This window comes from Felis catus, chromosome D2, assembly GCF_018350175.1.
Source record: "Felis catus isolate Fca126 chromosome D2, F.catus_Fca126_mat1.0, whole genome shotgun sequence".
Lineage (NCBI taxonomy): Eukaryota > Metazoa > Chordata > Mammalia > Carnivora > Felidae > Felis > Felis catus.
Genome location: NC_058378.1, coordinates 35,439,724 through 35,462,108, shown reverse-complemented (window position 1 = coordinate 35,462,108; position 22,385 = coordinate 35,439,724). Strand labels below are relative to the sequence as shown.

Genomic DNA, 22,385 nt, shown 5'->3' with positions numbered 1-22,385 from the left:
AGAAAAACAGTAACTCTACCTTGCAACCATCATCCAACCCCAACCACCACCATCCATGGCCAATCCTGCCTATCATACATACCTCCATTTTACCCCCCACCCCATACACAATATATTGTTAGAATTTTCCAGGTATATTATTATCATTTTTTAATGTTTTTTACTTATTTTTGAGAGAGACAGACCACGAATGGGAGAGGGGCAGAGAGAGAGGGAGACACAGAATCGGAAGTAGGCTCCAGGCTCTGAGCTGGCAGCACTGAGCCCAATGCAGGGCTCAAACTCATGAACCGCAAGATCATGACTTGAGCCTAAGTTGGATGCTTAACCGACTGAGTCACCCAGGCACCCCCCAAGTATATTATTTTTGAAGCAGATCCCAGATATCATATCATTTCATCTGTGAATATTTCAATACGTATTTCTAAAAGGTAAAAACCTAGCACACTGTACACAGTGTGTACACAATTAAAAAATAATTTAAAAAAATTTAGAAATGAAAAAAGTTACCTTAACAAAACAAAAAAATAAATTAATTAAAAAAATAAAAAATAAAAGGTAAAAACCTATGGTATAATTTAGCTGTTCTTTGAATCTCCTGCAAATTAATTGTTAGGTTCAGACTCTGAGGACTCTGCTAAGACAGGTTTTTCTTTCCAGAAGAGAAGACTCTTCTGGTGATGGCATGTCCTCCCAACAGAAGACCCATAATGTCTGATTGTCTCTTCTGTAGCGGTCAGAGTTGAATGCCTATATCCATTAGTTCATCAAGTGTTATAAAAAGGGGCTTTCTTCCATCTTTATTATCTGGGATACTTATATAAAAGAGCAAATCTTCCTCATCTACCCAGTAGTACAGTTTGTATCAGAAAGGAACAGTAAATGCTAGATTCTTTCCCTTTACTTGTCTGTCTTCAAAATAATGAGCTAGTCCCTTACATCTTCCAACAGTGAGTAATTGTTTTAAGTGTCATTACGATTTAAATGTCTGATTTGTTTTAACCCATTGCAGTTATTTTTATTAATCATGCTCAAATTGTCCCGTTTTTGACAAGCGGGAGCCTCTCTGTGTTGTGTTCTCAGTCCCTGGCATGATCCTAGCGGTCTTTGAAGCTAGCAAACTTTTTTTTACGTTCTTCAAATCCCTAGTGTGCCCCCTTCACAATGCATCCCTACCCTCACCCCACCCTCTCAGCAGTTATTTGCTTCTCAGAAGACTAAGACCGTGTGTTATAAACAGCCTCAATTTACAATGTTCCTCATCTGTAAAATAGAGATAACAATAATGCCTACCTCATAGGGTTGTTAAGAAGATTAAATGAGTTAGTAATTGTAAAGCACTGGAACAGTGCCTGGTGCAAAGTAAGTGCCAGCTAAGTATTTGTTAAATGAATAACACTCCCTCCCCATCACTCACCTGCACATTTCTCAGTCACTCTGCCTTTTTCTCCTTGCCTCTAGTCTCAGAGCATAACCTCCCCTCAGGCTGTCTGAGTGTAGATGCATCAGTCACTCAGCTCAGGGAACAAACACTGCCCAATTCCACAGCAAATTCCTTTCTTTGGGGACAGTGGAAACTCTTCTCCCACATTCCATTTGCAGAGCCTGACAAGGTCTCCAAATATGCATTTCAATCTGCAAACACAGCTTGGAACATCTCTTCTGACCCCTGGTAAGTTAGCACAACTGCCAGCCCCTAGCGTGAGAGCAGCCAACAACATTGCCTTCAACTGTCCTAATGCATTGAGGAACCCTCATGCAGCCAAGCCTCCTTCTACCCGAGGGCTCCTGGAGATTCCAGAATGTGCATGGCTGCTTGGCTCAAGTGGGCTCTGGATTTACAGGTGTGCCCTGTCCCGTGGCTAATGGCACCCTGCAGGTGTTGAGTATCCCAGGCCTGGAATGGTAGGAATCTTCTGGCCCTTCCTATTAGGATTCAAAATGGTCAGAACCAGCAGAGTTTAGTCAGATAAAGGAAAAACCAGGACCAAAGAAGGGGTAAAAGCTAAAAGAAAGGAGGCAAGGGACTGGCTGCCCACAGGGATTTCTGAGGCTTGAAGCCTGTCTTGACTCTGCTGCAAATCCTCCTCGGCCCATGTCAGAGGGCCCCCAGCACTACTGCGCTGAAGGAGAATGGAATGTTGCTGAAGTGTTTAACTGCCATCATGGCCCTCCTCGGTTACTTCTGTGGCCTGAGAAAAGGAAGCAGAAGCACAGCAGGCAGGGGAAATGCCTTTGAATCTTAAGATCAGTTTATTCCCACCTCTTTTTGTAAAGGCCTTTCCCTACCTCTGCCTCCTGCTAACTCAAATCCTGACCCTCTCTCATGACCAATTGCAGAAACGAAAGAAAATCCCTGGGCTTCAAAATGACATCCAGAGAACCAAAGACAAGTCTCAAAAATGCCTACCCATCTGCCAAGAGGCTGCTGCCGAAGGTGGAGGGGGAGGTAGAAGCAGAGGACTACTGTACCCCTGGAGCCTTTGAGCTGGAGCGTCTCTTCTGGAAGGGCAGTCCCCAGTACACCCATGTCAACGAGGTCTGGCCCCAGCTCTACATCGGCGATGAGTAAGTGTCCAAGCCAAGCCTCACCTCTGGCCTCACCCAGGAGAAGGTAGCCAGCCCCTCCCCAGCTCACACCCCTCACTCCCTCCTAGACATGAGCTTTTGCTTTTTGGGTTAGTTGTATTGTGAGAACTCAATTAGGGCTGGGTTTATCTTCACATTATAGAAAACCCAGAGAAAGGGCTTATGCAACATAGAGGTTTATTTCTCTTTTATATAAAAGAGGTGCAGAGGAAGGTAAGCTGGGGCTGGCATGGTGACTCCAGGGTCATCAGCGTCTTGGGCTCCTGTGCTCTGCTCCACCATCCCAAGGGTATGGTTTCCCTCCTCAAAGTTGTTGCATGAGCCAATAGTGCTGATAGAGATCCAGCCACCATCTGTGGGATCCAGGCCACAGAAACATAAAGAGAAAGTAAGTGCATCTTTCCAGAAGAAAGTGTCTCCCATGACCTCCCCTGCCTCTAGCTGCAAGGGAGGCTGGGAACCGGAGCCTTTTGTTTTAGCTGGGTATAAGAGTGGCAAGAACAAAGTCAGTTCTCAGATTGATGACACAGGAGCACATCAACTTATGTGTTGGGAACATGGTAGGTCTAGCAAAGTTGAGGTCACCATCCCCTCCTCTAGATTTTTATAGCCACCATTTCCCATTCCTCCAACAACTGGAAAATGTCTACTATAAATAATATTAATAATAATAATTCCTTTCACTTACTGAATACCATGTTCTAGTCACAGTGTTAAGCATCTTGCATGAATGAGCTCATTTTGTTTTCATTATAGCCCAATGAAAGTCATCCAATTACTCCCATTTTAAGGATCAGAAATCAAGGGACAGGGCAGTTAAGCAACTGGTCCAAGGTCCACGGCTCAGTAGGTGGCAGAATCTGGGATTCAAACGCAGTTCTGCCTAACCCAGAAGCTTTTATCTTAACCAGTACTCCTACTCCTCCATCTATTCCCCAGGATTCCTGCTCAGGTTCCATCTCTCCCAGGAGCTGATGGTGTAGGACCCCTGCGTGTGTGATGTTAATAAACACCATGCTGCATAAAACCTGGAGATGACTGCCTAGTCATGGGAAATCCAGGGGCAGCATCCCTTGCCTTTTTTTCCCTTAATATTTAAAAGTGTTTTCAATGTTTGTTTATTTTTAAGAGAGAGAGATTGCATGCACGAGCGGGGGAGGGGCAGCGAGAGGGAGACAGAGGATCCAAAGCTGGCTCCATGCTGACAGCAGACAGCCCAGGTAGGCCTTGAGCTCACGAACCACGAGGTCATGACCTGAGTTGAAGTCAGATGCTTAACCCACTGAGCCACCCAGGTGCCCCTCCTTAATATTTCTAAATTGAAAAAGTTAGAAAAATTACATGTCTTTTTATACTAAATTAAACTAAATAGAGGGTTATAAAAACAAACTGCTAATCTCCCTCTGTCCGCCTTAATTCTGCCACCAAGTAACCAGTATTAAGCTCACTCTCATACTCCCACTACTTTATGTGTGCTGCTGCAAATGTAAGGTAACACACACACACATATAAAGGGTTTTTGCTTCTTTTAAATAATTTTTAGGAGAAAAAAAGGAATCATGCTATGGGTACTTTTGCTATCTCGTAGGAGAGCTGTACTCTGATTTATCCAATCGTTTCCCAGTTGTGAACATTAGGGGAACATCAGTGAGGGGTTTATGGGACTCTCTGTACTGTTTTTTTTTTTTTTTAATTTTTTTAAAGTTTATTTTTGAGAGAGATAGAGAGAGAGAGGGAGTAGGGGAGGGTCACAGACAGAAGGAGACAGAGAATCCTAAGCAGACTCCACACTGTCAGCATAGAGCCTGACGCGGGGCTCGAACTAACAAAGCCATGAGATCATGACCTGAGCCAAAGTTGGACGCTTAATCAACTGAGCCAGCCAGGCCCCCCTGTTTTCTTTTTTTTAAATAACAGCTTAATTCAGATATAGCTCACATTTCATAAAATCACCCTTTTAAAGTGCAGAGTTCAGTGATTTTTTTTTATTATAGTTAAAAAGTTGTACAACCAGCACCACTCATTTCAAAGCATTTTCATCTCCTCCAAAGGAAACCACCTGAAAACTGTCCATTCTCCATCTTTTCACAGTCTTAGGCAACCACCCATCTGCTTTCTATTTCTATAGATTTACCTATTCTGGGCATTTCCTATATAAATGGAATCATAATATATGACTTTTGTGTCTGGCTTCTTTCACTTAGCATAATGTTTTCAAGGTTCATCCAAGTTGTAGCATGGACGAGTATTTTATTCTTTTTTATTGCCAAACAATCTCTGTACTGGTTTTGCAGCTTCCCTAAGATTAACTCCAAAATTAGTTCAAAATTTAAAAAGGTACACATACATTTTGACACCAAATATCACTTTAAGAAATGTGATTTATAGAAATAATAGTATCAATACGTAAGGAAATATGCACAACAATGTGTATTTTATCATTGAAGTAGCAAAATGGGGGGGGAGGATTTGAATCTCTTATCTTTTAATTATAAAATATTAAATTCAGTAAATATATGGTTTTCCTATTATAAAAGTAATATATGTTTATTGTATAAATATATGTCTTAATTTCTCTATTTGTAGTAGGTTAACAAGAGAATCTTCCTCATTGGGTTGTATGGATTAAGTGAGATAATTATGTAAAGTATCCGTGCAGTGCCTAGTACATAGTGAGCACTCAATAAAAGTTAGCTCTAATAATAAAGTAGTGATTAACGTAAGGAAGAAAACTTAAATCTCTCAGAGCAATCACCAAACCCCATTAGTCTGAAGCTACTCCTTACTCTTAAGGATAAGAAATCAAGGGACAGGATTTCCACCTGGAATTTCTGTGTATTATTTTGGTTTTAAAACTTATTTTTATGTAGTTGTAATCGTATTGATTATTCATTTTATCTTTTTTCCCCACATAGCATCATTCATAAACTTTTCCCTTATGACATATTTCTCATACTTTTAATTATAATATAATATTATCTATCAGATAATAATATATCAGGTGGATGTAAGGTCATTTATTTAACCACTTCCCTATTGTTGGACATATCACTATTTCTGTGTTCTCACTTTTATAAATAATGCTGCAATGGACATCTTTATGCATAAAATCTTTTCATATTTAGGATTATTTCCTTAGATATGACCCTAATACTGGTATACGTGAGGGAAGAGAGATTAAGATTTTAAGATCTACACTGTCTCTGGCTCTTTATCTATGCCGTTCTCTTTGCCTAAAATGCCCTGCCCCCCACTTCCTTTCTGTGTCCAGATTCTATACATTCTGCAAAAACCACTCAAGTCACTTCTGCCATAAAGCTAGCTTTCCTCAATCTGCATAGTGAGAAGTAAGTTTTTTCTCTGTATTTTATACACTATACTTACATTTCCTACAGCTTATAATAATTAATAACAATAGCTTGTTGTATTGTATATATCTTACTGTGTGTTGTGCCCTGTTGCTAGGCATCATTTAAACTCAACAACCTTCCTTCCTGTGAAGGAAGTACCATTATTACTCTTATTTTACAAATGGGCAAACCAGGGCTCAGAAAGTTTATCCATTTGCTCAGTTAGTATTTACTGGGAACCTTGCTAGGAGCTGTGGGGAATACAAAGAGGAAACTGAGGCTCAGAGAAATTAAGTGACCAGCCCAGGGTCATACCACCAGTAAGTGGTATAACTTATACCTAAACTCAGATCAAGAAAATGTGGTCAAGGGGCACCTGGCTTGCTCAGACGGTGGGGCATGTGACTCTTGATCTCGGGGTTCTGAGTTCAAGCCCTACATGTGGGTGTAGAGATTATTTAAAATCGTCACTTGATCTTTGCCAAAAGGCCGAGAAGTGATAGATTACTTAAAACCTTTAAAAAAAGAAAAGAAAAGGGGTGCCTGGGTGGCTCAGTCAGTTAAGCGTCTGACTGGCTCAGGTCATGATCTCACAGTTCACGGGTTCAAGTCCCACGTCAGGCTCTGTGCTGACAGCTCAGGAGCCTGGAGCCTGCTTCGGATTCTGTCTCCCTCCCTCTCTGCCCCTCCCCTGCTTGAACTCTGTCTCTCTCTCTCTCTCTCTCTCTCTCTCTCAAATATAAATAAAACATTAAAAAAAAAAAGAAAAGAAATGTGGTCAATCAAATAAAGAAGCTGTTTTATAGCTACGGAGAAGAGATGTGTAGAAATGTAACAGGGAACAGAAGGAGAAGGGGTAGTGGAATAGAAGGAGTGTGGGGTTCGAGTCTTGGCTCTGCCAGCCACCACTTATGTGATCTTGGACAACTTATTTTACCTCTCTTCACTTTATGTGGCAACAGAGATAGGGCTCATTCCGTGGGGTGAATATGAAATGAATTAAAACGAAGTGCTTGGCACATAGTAAGTAAATGCCACTAAGTGTTTGGTACTATTATGATTTTGAGAAAGTGTCACAGAAGAGGTGAATTCCAAGCATGACTCTGGAAGACGGGTAGGATTTCAACAGAGTTCTGGGCAGAGGGAACAAGATGAAGAAATGCACGGAGGTGAGAATAAGCAGGATGGTGTGTCTAGAATACCAGGGATAGATGTGGTAGATGTACACTTTCAGGGTGTCTAGAACTGAGCTATGTTTGACCGCCATGTGGTCAGCTCAGACTTAGCTGTGCTGCAGTAACAGATGACCCCAATGTCTTGGTGGCTTAACACAGCAGAGGGTTATTTCTCATGCACATGCCACGTCCATGGGGGGCCAATTCTTACTGCTCCACATCCACGTCACTCTAGGCCTCAGGACCCAGGCTGACAGAGCAGCCCCTATCTGGGATATTGCCAGTTTCTTGGAGAGAAGGGCCATGGAAAGTCACGAGCTGACTCAGAAGTGACACATGCCACTTTTGCCCACGTTTTAGTGGCTAAAGCAAGTTCAAGCCAAACCCTCATGTTAATAGGACAGGAAAGTGTAACCTGTCAAATATTCCAAGTGGTAATGCATAATAGACCACAGCCACAATCTACTGCAGGTGTAGTGGCTTTGGGCAGGTCCTTTTACCTTTCTGGGCCTATGCCCTCATCTCCAAAAATGATGAGTATGAAGATTCAAAGAAATATGGAATATGAGAACGTTTTGTAAGACAAATACAAATGTTATCGTTGTTACCTAGTGAGAAAGAAACACGGGAAGGTAGGTCAGGGCCAGCTTGTGGAAGACTGAATGCCCACTGAGCGACTCTCTTCAGGAAGCCACTGAGTGTCTGAGCAGAACAGTCAAGTTCTAGTTAACAGAGTGCCAGACAACAGGGTGTGATGCAGTAAGATATGCTTGCCTCCTTGACATCTGACCGCAACCTTGTTCCTTCAACCAAGAAAATGTTACTGCCCTTTCGATTCATTCCAGCTCTGCCTGGTAGAGCCCCAAAACAAACACACACATATACGGTCTAGGCAGGCTCCATGGTCAGTGTGTGTGACCTGCGTGCACAGTGGGGGCGGGGGGCACAAGTCAGCATGGCATGATGCTTCATGGTGCTTGTCCTCATCTCTGCTCAGGGTCCCTCCTAGACACCAGCTTACAAGGCTAATGAGACTCACAAATGCTTATTGAGAGAGCAATTAACTCCACTGCCAATGCAGCCACATGGAGGTTAAAACCCTGCTGAGAGCAGGCAAGGTTGCCTTTGTTTCTTGGTCTCTCTGTAGGTGTTGCCCAAAGCAGCAAAAAGCTCACGGCTGGCTCCTCATGCACAAAGTCTCAGTTTTAATTTGAAAGTTGCATTTAGCTTGATTTTTTCTTCCTTTCCTTAAAAGCACCTACAATTTTTGAAAGGTAAGTATCAAGGCTCTGGAAGTGAGGGTGGTTAGGATCCAGGAGTGAGGATGGATGTTCTGGGGTAGCTGGTGATGCCTGGGACCCTCTGGGGACCAGACTTAGCCCAAAGAAGCAGGTCACTTTTTCTCCCTCCTCTCCCCTCAAGGGCTTCTTCATGGAGAGAGGCAGAAGGGCTGAGCATCTGCTCTGAAGCCACAGTGCCTAGTCAAACACTGGTCCCCATGTGGCCTTGGGCAAGTCCCTCATGCTTTCTGAGATTCAATTTCTTTACCTATAAGATGTGGATTCAATGAGTTAATACATATGCCACTTAGCACCGTGTGTGGCACACCCAATAAGTGTGAACTATTACAGATCAGGCAGGTTCTGGAAACTCAGCTCACAGTGTAAAAGATAAAGAACTGTCATTGTGCTTTGCCATTAAGGTCCTTCTGTGTTAAGGGCAGCGTTGAGACGGGAAACAGTCATGGTCAAATTTCTCCCATGAGATGCTATCATGAACTCAAGTTCAGGCTGCAAGGAAGTTACCTCCTAATGGGCTTTTTCAGGCTCGTGCCTCAATTGCCCCCACAGATACTGTCCTGGCCTTCCAGGAACCCAGGTGGCCTGAGGCCTAAGGAGGCAGTGCCACACTAAAACCCAATGGGCCTGTGGATTTCAGAACTTCTACAGCATTTTCTCAATCCAAGATTATCCTGAGAGGATTCACCACGTGGAGTGCCTGATGACTCCAAGTCCCTATTGCTTACCAGCCCAGGGAGGGCAGAGTTGACACCACCACTGCAGCCCTGTGAGGATCTGGGTGGTGTTGAGTGTGCTGGATCAGTGGAGGCACTGGGACAAGAAAACGGGCCGACGATCAGAGATTTTCACCAGAATGTCATCCTGGCTCCAGGCACAGCCACCCTCTTCCCACCCATTTCCCACAGCTCGGTAGGGGGTCTGAATCTGCTACAAGTGGGAATTGTAGGGTCAGCATGGATGGAGTAGGGCAAAAGGCCTCAAATGGGATTCAGGGCACAGAGTTCAAGCCCCCGTGCTGGTGGTCATTATGTGTGGCCTTTGGCAAAACATTTTACTGTTCTGGGACTCAGTTTCTTTATTTGTAAAATACAAGGATGATTTCAAAGGTCTCTTCCAGCTCTAAAATAAAATTCCTTAAGAAATGTGCTATTAAATAAATTAGGCTTCATTAGGTTCAAGCACATACTTGTTTTATTACTTTTAAGTCATTCAAATTAGATTCAAATTAGGTTAACCAAGTGTTGCCCTCCAGAGAGCCAGGGACTTGCGTCAATGATGAGATAAGAATAATTCATCGCCTCTTATCAATCAGCAGTCCCTAAATGGGTGCTTCAAAAGTGCTTGAGTATGCTTGAAAGCACTGAGTTTCTGTAATTTAAATATTCTCTCTTTAATCTCATTCACATTTTTCATTTGCTTAGAGAAATCTTTTTTCATTTTTCTTTTTTTCCCTTGTAGTCAGCAGGAGGGGAAATATCCTGGTTACTGTCAAAGTGATTGCAAATTCCCAGGCAGGACAGCCTCCCATAGGCTTGGCTGGAACAGGAAAATTGAGAAATCTCTCTTCTCCCTCCTGATGTCAGCATCCCGTGAGCCAACGCCACGGTGCTAACTTGCTCTGCCGCTTGAATGGCAGGGGTGCTGAGCAGCTCTCCATTTTTATTAAAACTATAGTTGCCTCCAAGATCTGGCTTTTGAGGTCATCAACAGACAGCTGCCCTTCCCCTTAAAGCCTGATTCCTCCCTGTGGTCAGCCCTACTCAGCCTGAGCTCACTTTCAAGTGGTCTTGCTATCTTGCCCTTTCTGCTTTTCTCCTCCCAACCAGACCAACAGCCTTGAAAGTAGAGGCATCTCCAGGCCTGGCCTGTAGTTGAGGAGGCTGGAAAGTGAGGAGAAAGCAAGTCAGTCAGCTTAGCTGGCCCTCAGCCTATGAGAGGGCTTCCCGGACACCTGGACAGCTGCAACCTTTCCCCACAAAAAGAAGGAATTAACTCAGCCTTCAGGCACCAAGCAGAGCTCAAACTTGACCTGCTTCTCCAGGGTGGACCGTGGTTTAGGATGCAGTGAAAACACAGCCACGGTTGCCAATTTAACGTGCTGAATGTTAGTGGAAAGAGTTGGAAAGCCTGGATTCTGAACCTCCAAGTACCAAAGGTGACTTAGATACAACTGGGCACCAGTCATGGCCAAAGTGAATGGGGAGACCTGGCTGGGCTTTTCCAGTAGGCTTCTCAGTGAAGGCCTCAAGCAACATCAACCACTTCCTTTCATGGTTAGCAAAATGCCTAGTGTAATTATTAATACAATATCACTTCTCAAATCCAAGCCTCCGAGCATTCTCTTTCCCCTCTTAGCCTCCCTTCTTGGGGCAGATGATGAAGGGATATCTAACAAGAATTAAAAATGCTGGGGTCACCTTATATCTTTGAATAGCCAGTGTCTCCCAAGAACTAAGAAAATATCAATAAAAATCATGGTAAACACTTGCATGTTAAGTGAATATATGACCTACTCATCACGGATATTTACAAAACACAGACAAAAAGAAGAAAATTAAAATTCTCTATAATCCCTTTACCCAGAGATAGCCACTGATAACATTTTGCTGTACATCTTTCTACTGCTTTCTTCTCTTAAATTTATCTTTTAACCTTTCAAAGAAACTCGAGTATGGCATCATTCAATTTACAAGAATCCTGTAAGGAAAAGTACTGCCAGTGTAATTGGTTCAGTTTGACAAAGAAAGAAAGCTGAAGGTCCCAGAGGTTCAGTTGTTTTAGCTCGTGCAGCAGTGTAAGTGTATAAACTGCACCTGCCAGCCCTGTGTGTTCTGAAGGGCCTCAAAACCAAACAGTTTCATCGTCAGCAAGTAACAAGAACACCCAAGAAACTAGAAAGCCAGGGAATTTCACTTTCGTTGATGAAATTGATGGAGAATTGATGGAGATCAAAAGCTAGAAATATGCCTTCTTTTAAAATTCATCTGTAAGCAGTAGGTGTGGTCGAGACTCCAAAGGAGAAGGTCTCCATCAGGGTCATGCCCATGAAATAACACGCAAACACCAAAGTGTCATATGCACCAGAATGAACAGGGTGCCAGAGTACAGGATACAGGCTATTGGCAAACAAGAGTCCACAGTCAGGTGCAGGAAATAGGTGGGTCTTCACAGACACAAGGGTATGGAGAACGCCCAGTCACTGGTGGACTTTCTTCAGTGCCCAATGTAGAATCCTGACAATGTGGGAGCAGCTGGGTTCCCACCACAAGGGAGCTGAGGGAGGGCTTGAATAGATGTATACATGCATGTCCCTCCTCCCCTCTGCGCCAGAGCATACACCCGGGGAGTGGGGCGGAACGGGCTTTGGGGTGGATGCTGAGGTATTTCGGCTGGGGATCAGCAGGGCGGCAAGAGGCCTGGAAAACTGGAATGTCAGGAGTGCTGCCCAAGGAGACTGCTTCACCAAGAGTGCTCTTATACGCCATTCCTCAAGGATAGTGGGTTGAAACAAGCTTCCTGAAGGAACTTCAGAGGAGCTGAAAGGAGGCTGGGTCAGGCCAGATAAGGAGGAAGGAGGGGAGGACTCCGAATGAGGAAACTGGGCCATGCAAGAGGGGAGTCACTTCTCTGGCCCTCCAATCTGCAGTAAGAATCCAGGGCCAGGCCAGAGGTTCACAGTGAGAGGAGATAAAGGGAATTGGGTCAGAAACAGAGATATGGCAATGTTCTTCAAAAGTAAACTGCATGAGTCCAACAAATGTGTGATAAAATGTCCAGCCTTATTGCTACAATGAATGAAAATGAGATATCTTTTCCTCTTCTTCTCCTTCCTTTTTTTTTTTTTTGCCAGTGAAATTAGCAAAGAATGCAAAATGAGCAAGCTTTAAGGAGGATAATTTAGCAACACAGCACATGTGTTAAAAATGCTCATACCCATTGACCCCAAAATTCTACTTAAAATTTCTTCTAAGGACGTAATCAGAGATGTGCCCAAAGAAATAAAGCAAAGTTGTTCATTTATAGTGTTTCTTATAATACCTGCCACTCCCTCTTCGTGAAAGAGATAAAGATAGAGAGAGAGAAAGAGCAAGAGGGGGAGAGAGGAGACAAATATCCAGAAGTAGGGGCTTGGTGAGGTAAAATTGAGATTTCCCTACAGAATGGAACAGCAGGCAGCTATTGAAGGCTGTATGTCGACAGAGGCAGATGTTTACAATTTATCACCATGTCAAAGGTTTTGAAACTTACATGTAGTATTGTACCCCCCCAAACAAATCTCTATATAAAATATCTAAATCTATGCATAGAAAAGCAACTGAGGAATCTTATATCAAAAAGCAAAGAGACTTTATCTCTAGGTGGTAGAAATACAGGTGATTTTTTTTGCATGTGGGAAGGAATATGTTTTTCATATTTAAAAAAAAAATTTTTAATGTTTACTTATTTTTGAGAGAGAAAGAGAGAGAGACCATGAGCAGGGAGGGGCAGAGAGAGAGAGAAAGAGGGAGACACAGAATAGGAAGCAGGCTCCAGGCTCCAGGCTCCACGCTGTCAGAGCAGAGCCCGACACAGGGCTCGAACCCACAAACTGTGAGATCATGACCTGAGCCAAAGTTGGATGCTTAACTGACTGAGCCACCCAGGCGCCCCTGTTTTTCATAATCTGCACTGAGCAAGTGTCATTTTTGTAATCAGATGACACATTTTTATGACATAATTTCTTAAATAAACAAATTGCTTACATAAGGATTTTTAACTAAACCAGAAACTAAGGCTCCTGCATCATCTAGATTCTAGAGGTAAGTTGGTAAGTCAGTTTTTCTCCTGAGCTTTTCTCCAAAGCAGAAGCATATTTCTTAGTCTCTTCCCCACATAACATACGTAAGCAGATGGCCCTAAAATTTAAGAAAACAACAATACAGTGCTAGGGAGAACCCTCTGACCCATCCTACTCCCAATAATTGCTGAGCCAGGCATTTGGACCAATTGGGGATCTGCCTCCATCACAGCCACTATATACCAAGACTACTAAGACTTGCTCTTTGCAGATCCTCATTTTGCCATGGATACTCTTCTGAGCTCTCAACTGGACTCTGAGTAAATAAGGAGGAAAGGAGAGGAGGACTCTGAATGAGGAAACTGGGGGAAATCCCAGAGTGGTGCGTAAGGACACTGCCTCCCTTCCTGGCTCAGGTAGCCATAGGATGCCCCAAAACCTGCAGTGGGCCTCAGACACCCACCAGGTCTGATCCTCCCCAGGAGCCCTTTTCTCTCCCTCAGACAGCTAAAACCAGCTCTGTGGTCTGACTGTGGAGGTGTCATGCAACGAGTCTTGTCACATATTTACCCTGATCCTTGACCCCAAAAGCAACAAAGTGCAAATTGCTATTTATTCAAACTACTATTTGATTATGTTGAAACCCAGCTGCTGAACCCAGAGATAACAGTCTTTATGGTGGGTAGGAACTTCCTGTCAAGGACAGTTCATTTTAATTTTTCCACTGAGCTCAACCTCAAAGTGAGGTGGATTGCTACTCAGCAAGATGGACTGCGTTAGTGGAGGCATTAATTGAGCGCAGATCTATGTCCCAAAAGCATAACGTTTGTTGTATACATACTTTGGGACAAGAAGAAAAATGAAAAACAGGTCTTTCTGAGGAAAAACTGAAAGCAGAATGTAGTCCATAGTCAGGATGGCAGCACCAAAGTCTAGCTGAGGGGGTTGGTGGAACTCTCCACCATTCCACAGCTCAATTCCAATGGGCTGTTTGCAAATGTTTCTAAAAGCTCAATGCCTGTGTTTGGATCTCTCTTTCCCAAACACTGGACTCCATCATGGTTCCTCTCACGACCAAGAAAAAGCTCCAGGAAACCGGCAACAGATGGGGGGCCCTTGGCCAAGGGGCCGTGGCATGTTTCCTGCTGCAAGGCTCCTCTTGGCCCAGGGTATTGATCACTGTTGGTACCCAATATGGTCCCTTCTGTCTACCTTTTACCAGTGACCTTGAGATGAGTCCTCAGCTGGAGCAAAATGTCACTTCTGGCCTCTTATTATTATGGTTCCAGGCCCTTGTCATCTTTCCTGAGCTGTAGACTGCTCTTTGTGCTGTTAAAATCTAGTTGGGATCACCCCTCCTCAACCACTCTCCTTGACCCCTGCCCCTACCCGCCCCCCCCCCCCCGGCCCCAAATACAGATCCAAGCACTTCCGTGTTCCAACCTCACACTCCTCCAGACTTTCCTCTCCTCTCCTCTCACATCCTATGCTCTGGCCATACCAGCCTCCTCCTCCCTGCCCCTCTCCCAGTCCCTCAGCAAGCCCTGCTGTGATCCCACCCTGGTCCAACCACCTTCCTCTCCTGGCTGTACAACTGCAACAGTCTCCAACAGAGCTCTCTGCTTCCATTTTTCCCCCTCTCCAATCCATCTCCACACATCCCCAGACTGGTCTTTAAAAAAGTAAACGATGTTCACCTCTTCCTTAAACCCTCTGTAGCATGTGATGTTCCACCACACTTAGAGTAAAATGCAGACTCTTTCCTTGGCCTACAAGGTCTACCATGACCCAGCCCCTGCCTATCTCTCCAACTTCCTCTTGTACCACTATCCCCCTTGCTACTACAGCCATGCTTGTTTCCATTCTGTTCTTGGCACTTGCTGTTCCCTAGGCCTGGATGAAACACTTTTCCTCCAACTCTACCCCTGCCTAACTCCTTCTCATCCCTCAGTCTTAGCTCAAATACTACCTCCTGGCCTTGCCTGACCACCTTACATAAAGCAGGACCACAGTCATCAGCACAGCTTTTACTGCCATCTGAACTTAAAAAAAAATTTTTTTTAACATTTGTTTATTTTTGAGAGACAGAGAGAGACAGGGCATGAGCAGGGGAGGGGCAGAGAGGGAGACACAGAATCTGAAGCAGGCTCCAGACTCTGAGCTGGCAGCACAGAGCCTGATGCAGGGCTTGAACCCACAAATCGTGAGATCATGACCTGAGCCGAAGTCGGACGCTCAACAGACTGAGCCACCCAGTTGCCCCACTTTTTTGCTATTTCATCCTTCGGTCATAGTGGGTTTGAGGTAGAAGGGAGTGCAGTGTCTGAGAGTGAGGTCCCGAGAGACCTTGACTAACCTGTTCACTGTTGCACCATCGGCACCCAGGACAGTGACAGGCACACAATAGATTTTAAATCATTATTTGTGATAAATGACTGACTGCAGGAAATAATAAGCATTTCCTAAAAGGGCTTCATTATCTCCAGCCTCCACACTGTAAGTAGTGCTAATTCCCTGCCCTTGCTTCCCTCTTCCCCTCCATCACCGTGTTAACATTTGTAGTAAGACAAACTCAAACAGCCCTCTCTCATAAAGCCTCCCTTGGCCCTTCTAGACAGAAATAACTCCTGGTTCCTCTGACAACCTACCTCTGCCGCATATTCCAAGGCCACCTACTTCAACATGGCTTTATTCTTTCTTCCTGGAAATTCCTGTCTAGAAAGATAAGGCTATAAATCAGAAAATAACTTCACTGTTGGCTCCTGAAACCAACTCAAACAATAGACAGCTCAAATACCTCTCCTTAGAAAAACGCTTTGCCAAACTAGGCAATGATTCACTTATCAAAGCAAGGGTTCTGCACCGTGTTCACCAACCCTGTGAACATCAATGTCAAGAATTTTGCCCAATCTCAATAAAATCTTTGCACTGTAACACCATCTTAAATCAGTCATTCCAGCCCCAGCCCACCAAACCCTATAAACGTCTGGAAGGTTCAGAGGAGCGACCTGCTTTAAAGGGTTTCCTGAGGCTCTGTGAAGGTGACCCCCTCCCTTACATTCAGCTTTGCTGGATGAGCAGATTATTCTGGCGGTCTTCTAGGGGAGTTGGCAGGTAACAAGTGCACTCTTGCAACCACCATAGTGTCTAGCACTAAGCTCTTCTGTTTATGGTGAATGATGAAAGAATGAATGGACGATCGATTAGCTCACCTACCCCACCCTCCACTCTCTCCCTTCTCGAACCAGCCTATCCAGACACAAGCGGTGAAGGGGTCAGTAATCAGGGTTTTGGACCAGGGAAGTCCTTCACTGCAGTGACTAGGTTTTATTTTGGAACTGATGGCATAAACCCATTGGCGGGCCCCGAGTTTCACCCTAGATCCAGGCTACAACACTACTTAGCCAACCAGCCTCTCCCCTCGTGCCCAGAGCTACGGCACTGGACCGCTACGGGCTGCAGAAGGCGGGCTTCACGCACGTGCTGAATGCAGCCCACGGCCGCTGGAACGTGGACACTGGGCCCGACTACTACAGCGACATGGCCATCGAATACCACGGTGTTGAGGCGGACGACCTGCCCACCTTCGACCTCAGCGTCTTCTTCTACCCGGCGGCCGCTTTCATCGACGCAGCGCTCAGCCACGACCACAGTAAGAGACCTGTGACCCTTGGTGGTCCAACCCCAACAAACCCGCCCGAGGCCCCGCCCCGCCCCCACGAAGCCCCGCCCCGCCCCCACGAAGCCCCGCCCCTCACCTTGGCTGGAGGCGGGATCTGCGCACTGTTGAAGCCGGTTCTGCGGAGGTTGTGTGTGATTAAGCTGGGAATGTCCGAGGCCCAGGAACACAAGAACCACACTGAGCATGCGGCTGGTGGGGTTCGGGCCTTGACCGCCTCTGTGGGGAATCGGGATCGGGAGGGCTCAGAGGAAAGGCCTTTGGCCTGAATCCCAATCCCCTAAGGCTCATCAGCAATCCTTGGAGCAGCAGGGACGTCTGGATGCCCTCAAACCTGGGACTACAGCCCAGACACTAATTGTGCCTGCACCCAAACCTGACTAATAGCTAGGGGCTTCAATGCCAGAAAACCTTCAGGAAGCTGCCTTGACTGGGAATCTATGGAGAGACTTCAGATTTTCCTGCCAACCAACCAAGCTGGCAGCCTCCCCCAATCCCCTCCTTCCCACATACTCCATCTAGTTAGGCCTCCTATAGAAAGCTGACAATCTAGCCTTTATATATGGCAAAATATATTTGAGAATCTGAGTTTTGCACTCATGATGTCCAAGTTTCCCAAGGTTAATTATCCATTCTTTTTTTAAAAAAATTTTATTTATTTATTTTGAGAGAGAGAGAGAGAGAGAGAGAGAGAGAGAGAGAGCAGGGAAAGGACAAAGAGTGAGGGGGAGAGAGAATCCCGAGGAGTCTCTAAGCTGTCAGCATAGACTCCAGCGCAGGGGCTCAATCCCACAAACCATGTGGAGGTGCCTGGGTGGCTCAGTCCGTTAGGTGTCCGACTCTCGATTTCAGCTCAGATTCCATGAACTGGGAGATCATGACCTGAGCCGAAACCAAAACTCGGTTGCTCAACTGACTGAGCCACTCAGGTGCCCCAATTATCCATTTTTAAAAATCACAGTGCTAGTCCTTGCACTCAAAATACAGTTTTAGCTGGTCTAATCCAGGTTAAGTCTACAAGGCTATTTTAGAGAGAAAGGCATGGTTTAGGTATGCATTGGGGGTAAAACAATGTGCAGTTATTGCTGCAGGGTGTAACTCAGGGCATTTTATAGAGGCCAGAGGGACTTCAACTCCCTCCTCTGTGCTCTGATTTCAGACACACGTGTCATACTCCTTTATAGGACCATCACGTAATTCAGGATATCCAGCTACTGAAACCCTTTCTTGCCACAAGAGTCTGGGATTATGAGGCTCACTGCCTGACCAGCTGGCCTGCTTCAGGAATTTGCAATCTGCAGGTTGGGCGCAGGCCAAGTCCCAGACCTTGATGGCCATCCCAAAGTGGTCCTGGCCCCACAGGTAGCCATAGACACCAAGGATTTGCCATTATTTTGGTTCAGAAAGCAATGTCACAATGAAAAGAAGAAAAATCTACAGAGCCTAAGTGCTTATATTAAGGGATGCTTCATTTCAAAGTCGTGCTTTTATGAGTCTATTTATGGACCATCTTTTGTATTATGCACATTCTGGGTTTCCAAGCAGTATCAAAAAGCAACTGGACTCTGACTCATCAACATGAGGTAAAATTTGCCTCAGATTATTTGAAGTTAACTGAAAACATATTTGACAAGAAAAAACAAAAAGCTACAACAACCCAATCCTTCAGTTTCTGTTTAATGTACTCTTTTGCCATTACGGTATCTTCAAACTTTCTCTTAATGGAAGGGGTCTGGCAGGCTTTAGAGAAGACAGGGCGGGGATCAAATTCACAACTTACTAACAATGTGATTTCTCTAAGCCTTGGTTTCTCAATCTGGTGATGAAAATATTTACCCTGAAAGGTTATAATGAGGATCAGGAGTAACCCACATAGAGCACTTAGCAGAGAACCTGGTGCACAGCAGGTTCTCAGATGTGTTTGATAAAGAGAGGTTGTGCACCATGAAGCACATAACCACACTAGCATGTGTGCATCATAATAATAAAGTTTCCAATCCCAAAAGGAAAAAAGACATTCCAACTTTGAACTAGTACAATAGACTCGTATGACAGCTTGTTTTCAGTTCCTGGCACAACATTTTAGAGTCTTTCACCCCCCACCCCCACCCCTGCTAAATTAGGAAAGAATGGGGCTCTCAAGTCATACTTAGGCCTGGGCAGATCACAGAGCATTGATGTGGCGATGTCAGGCCCATGTGGGTCCTAATGGACCATATGGTCAAAAGCACCTAGCAAAGAAAGGGTCAAGAGAGAAAAGTATATGCCCAGATCAGAGAACATGCAGGGATTAGAATCAGTGGGCAGGAGTGTGGGACTAGAATAGTTGGCTGGTGAAGCGAGCAGGACATGACCTCATTGCCAGGAGGGAGGCTGGGGTCCCTTCTCAGTGCCCTTCACAATTGAATATCCTCAAGTCTGGGGCTCAAATCAAATGTGAACTCTGCAGAACCTGGCAGGGAATGTAAAAAAAAAAAAATGAAGCTAGCTGTGTGGAAAGCAGAGGAGTGTGGGTAGAGGGTGCTTATAGCTAAGTGGAGAGCCCCATACATTTTCCAAAGGGGGCAGCTGCTATTCAGTCTCAGCCAGCATCTTGTGAGAATCAGTGCAAATGTGGTAGATCTGATTTTTCAGGAAAAGTTTCCAATCTGGATTTTAATGTGAAATTGCCCAATTTTACGTGTTGGCAACAAATTGAAAACTTCTTACAATACTGCAAAGGCCAAACAAAAGATATCCAGTGACTGTCAGTTTGTAACCTGTGCTAAGTAGTCAGAGTAACAAAATAAAAATACTCATTAGCCCAGCAATGACACTGTCATAGACTCCATCCAGTGGGGATGGCATGTGCTCAGCCTTCATGCCATGTGGTGTGTCTAGTCGTTCGCTGGAGATCTAGGGGACACTACTGTAGCATTTTAGAGCCAGGATCACTCGTATGTTTCTTATTATACTCTTGATGTAAGAGGTGTTGATGGACAGTCTGGCCCAAAGGCAAGGCATCTCTCTCTCTCTCCCCTCTCTTGTCTTTCCTGTTCTTCCTTGGCTAGTTTCAGCCAAGCATACACTGTTTCTCACTGCTGCCCCTCACATCCAGTCTTGTTTATTCTTGTTGAAAAAACCTTTCTCGTGGTGCTATAGAGCTGTGCCCAGGGCTTGTAGTGAGCCCCATGGGGCCCACTCCCACCCCTATCCTACCCTGACGCATCTCTTCCGAAAGAACTCCCCAGGCAACCGCAGTCACTCTTGGAAAATCTCAGAAATAATCTAGTCCAGTGTTTTGCCCCAAGAGCTGGGGAAACAGAGGCCTGGAGAAGCCAAGTGATGTGCCCAGGGTCACAGAGCTGATCAGAGGCCAGCGGGAATTCCTTCTGTCATTTGGACCTCTCAGGAGAGTCCTTTGCTCTTATTTTGAGCACTCGGTGACCTAACTGTATAAGAGGTCACCAAAAATCATGAAAGGTGAGGCACTCCTGCTGGTTATGACATCTGAAACAACTGAACTTGTCATTCTTCAGCAGAGAAAGAAGTACTGACAAAATACTGCCATGGGAACCCCATTTGGACTGCCTACACTCCTCCTGCCATGGCATCCTCAGAGGTGAAGTAGTGTGGGCTTAATTTAATGAAATCTTCTAAGAAATCCCGGGGCAGATACTGTAAGGCTCTAAAGATCAGATTTTAGTATCACCACTCTCTGTTCTTTCTTTCTTTTTCTTAAACAGTCCACAGCCTGCTTCTGAAGGCATCTTAAAATCTATTATGGCTAAGGCAGGTATGAATAAACAAAGTGAGTCTGCTTTTGAGCAGGAGCGTGGTCCTCTGGTGCCTCCAAGCTTTAACCAGACCAGATATTCAGGGTATTTTAAGGATCCCCTGCCCTACTGCAGCACACACAGGCCTGCCCCCCAGCAGTTCAAAACACAACGTGGACCCTTCTTCTGATGGCTTCCATACCCCCAGAAGTGTTTTGGGAGAAGTATGAATGCTGCCTTTGCAGGCTGCTGAGGGAGGTGAGTGAGCAAGAGACAGGCAAAGAGTATCCCCCAAAACCAAGGAAGGAGGCTGTTTATGAGAGGGCACAGCTGGCAGGGGTGGGGTTGAGTTGAGGGTGGGGGTTGGTGGGGTCGGTGGGTAACAGGCTTGGTCTGTATATATGATTTGAGTGACAGAGGCCTATCTTTTGGTCACCAGTTGAAAATACGCAATTGGGGAGCAGCAGAGATTCTGGATATGGGTTTTCTTTATAAGACTGTGGGAATTCACCTTTTGGTAAAGGCTAAGGGGAATTATTAAATTGAAATCACCATTTCTCAAACATAGATTGTGACCTATTGGTGTGTCATAAAATGAGATTAGTGAGTGCAGCCAGCATTTCCTTAAAAAGAATGAATTGATTAGAAAATAATTGAATATAGCAGCATGCATTGCACGTAGTAAAAGTTCATATTACCTTGTGGAACTTTTGTCTGATACACACACACTTGTGATATCACATAGAGCTCTGAATCTGGTGTCAGGGAGCCTGGGCTCAAATCATGCATGGTTCTGTCACTTCCCAGCTGTGCAAACAGGGCCGCTCACTTCTTTGCATATTATCTCTTCTGTAAAATGGAGATGATAATTTCATCATCAGTCTGTCGTGCTGATCGAGTATGGTAAGCTATGTAAAAATGTACTTGGACGATCTGGGGGCGAGGTAGGGCTATGTACACGTAAACTGTGAACTGTGTGTTGTGTTTTCAGGGGGCACACAACGAAGTGAAAGCCACTGATCTAGGAAATGTGTGCCCTGACAAAGCTGCCTTCACTTAGGGCCCTAACTCTGGCTGGTGTCTAACAGAGAGCCTCCTAGTTTCTCCGGTATGGGCCATTCCGGGAGCAGGCCCCGTGCAGGTCTCCTTGCCCTTGTCTCCCGAACCCTCTGAGAGCTTTCTCACCACCCGATGCTGGGCCCCAAAGGGTGATGCTTAGCAGAGCCACAAAGCAAAGAGAGAGCAGTGCCTGGAGGGTGCTGAGACAGGCCCTTTACCGAGGGAGGAAGACCTACCTACCAAGCTCACATGGCTGAGGGCATTCACGCCGCTTTTGTAAAACCAAAATTCAGCTCCAGGAGCTTCTGCTGGAGCTGAGCACACCCTTTTCTCCCTTCCCCCTTTCTCTTCCAACCCCCTCCATCTCCCTTTGCCGTTTTTCTCCCCTCCCCTCCTCCCACTTAACAGACTTCAGGCTCCCAAAAGACTTAATGAACTACAGCTTTCGTCTGTTTCAAGCATTTAGTCGTGACAGAAAGAATTACCCTTTTTGCCAGGAGAGGAAGAAACGCTTTAGTTATCAGCACAGCTGGCAAGAAGCCAGCCAGCCTCTGGAACAGTCTGTGGGGATTAGAATGCCAGAGGTAGACATTCCAGTCCAGGAGCACAACCATGCCATGCAAGAGCCAGGGCCAGCCTCCCCCAAACCCGACCCAGCAAAAAAGAAGCAGGCCCTGCTTCTTGCCTTCCTTTCTAGCAA

At 45.2% G+C, this 22,385-nt stretch overlaps 1 protein-coding gene and 1 long non-coding RNA gene across 3 annotated transcripts in view; one reads left to right on the top strand and one right to left on the bottom strand.

The window, feature by feature from the left end:
• Positions 1-22,385, top strand: part of DUSP29 (dual specificity phosphatase 29) — a 35,432-nt gene that overhangs the window by 10,471 nt on the left and 2,576 nt on the right. For both annotated transcript variants that reach the window (XM_006937901.5, XM_003994074.6), the window contains 2 exons: positions 2,341-2,568; positions 16,624-16,844. In XM_006937901.5, the coding sequence (XP_006937963.1) occupies positions 2,369-2,568; positions 16,624-16,844 (421 nt within the window). In that variant the 5' untranslated portion in view covers positions 2,341-2,368. The remainder of the gene's footprint in view (positions 1-2,340; positions 2,569-16,623; positions 16,845-22,385) is intronic.
• LOC109492509 lies at positions 2,750-22,069 on the bottom strand. The gene is made up of 4 exons (XR_002146401.2): positions 21,325-22,069; positions 16,951-17,090; positions 15,841-15,907; positions 2,750-2,942 (listed from the first exon to the last, which is right to left on the bottom strand). It is a non-coding gene; the product is annotated as an uncharacterized LOC109492509 (long non-coding RNA).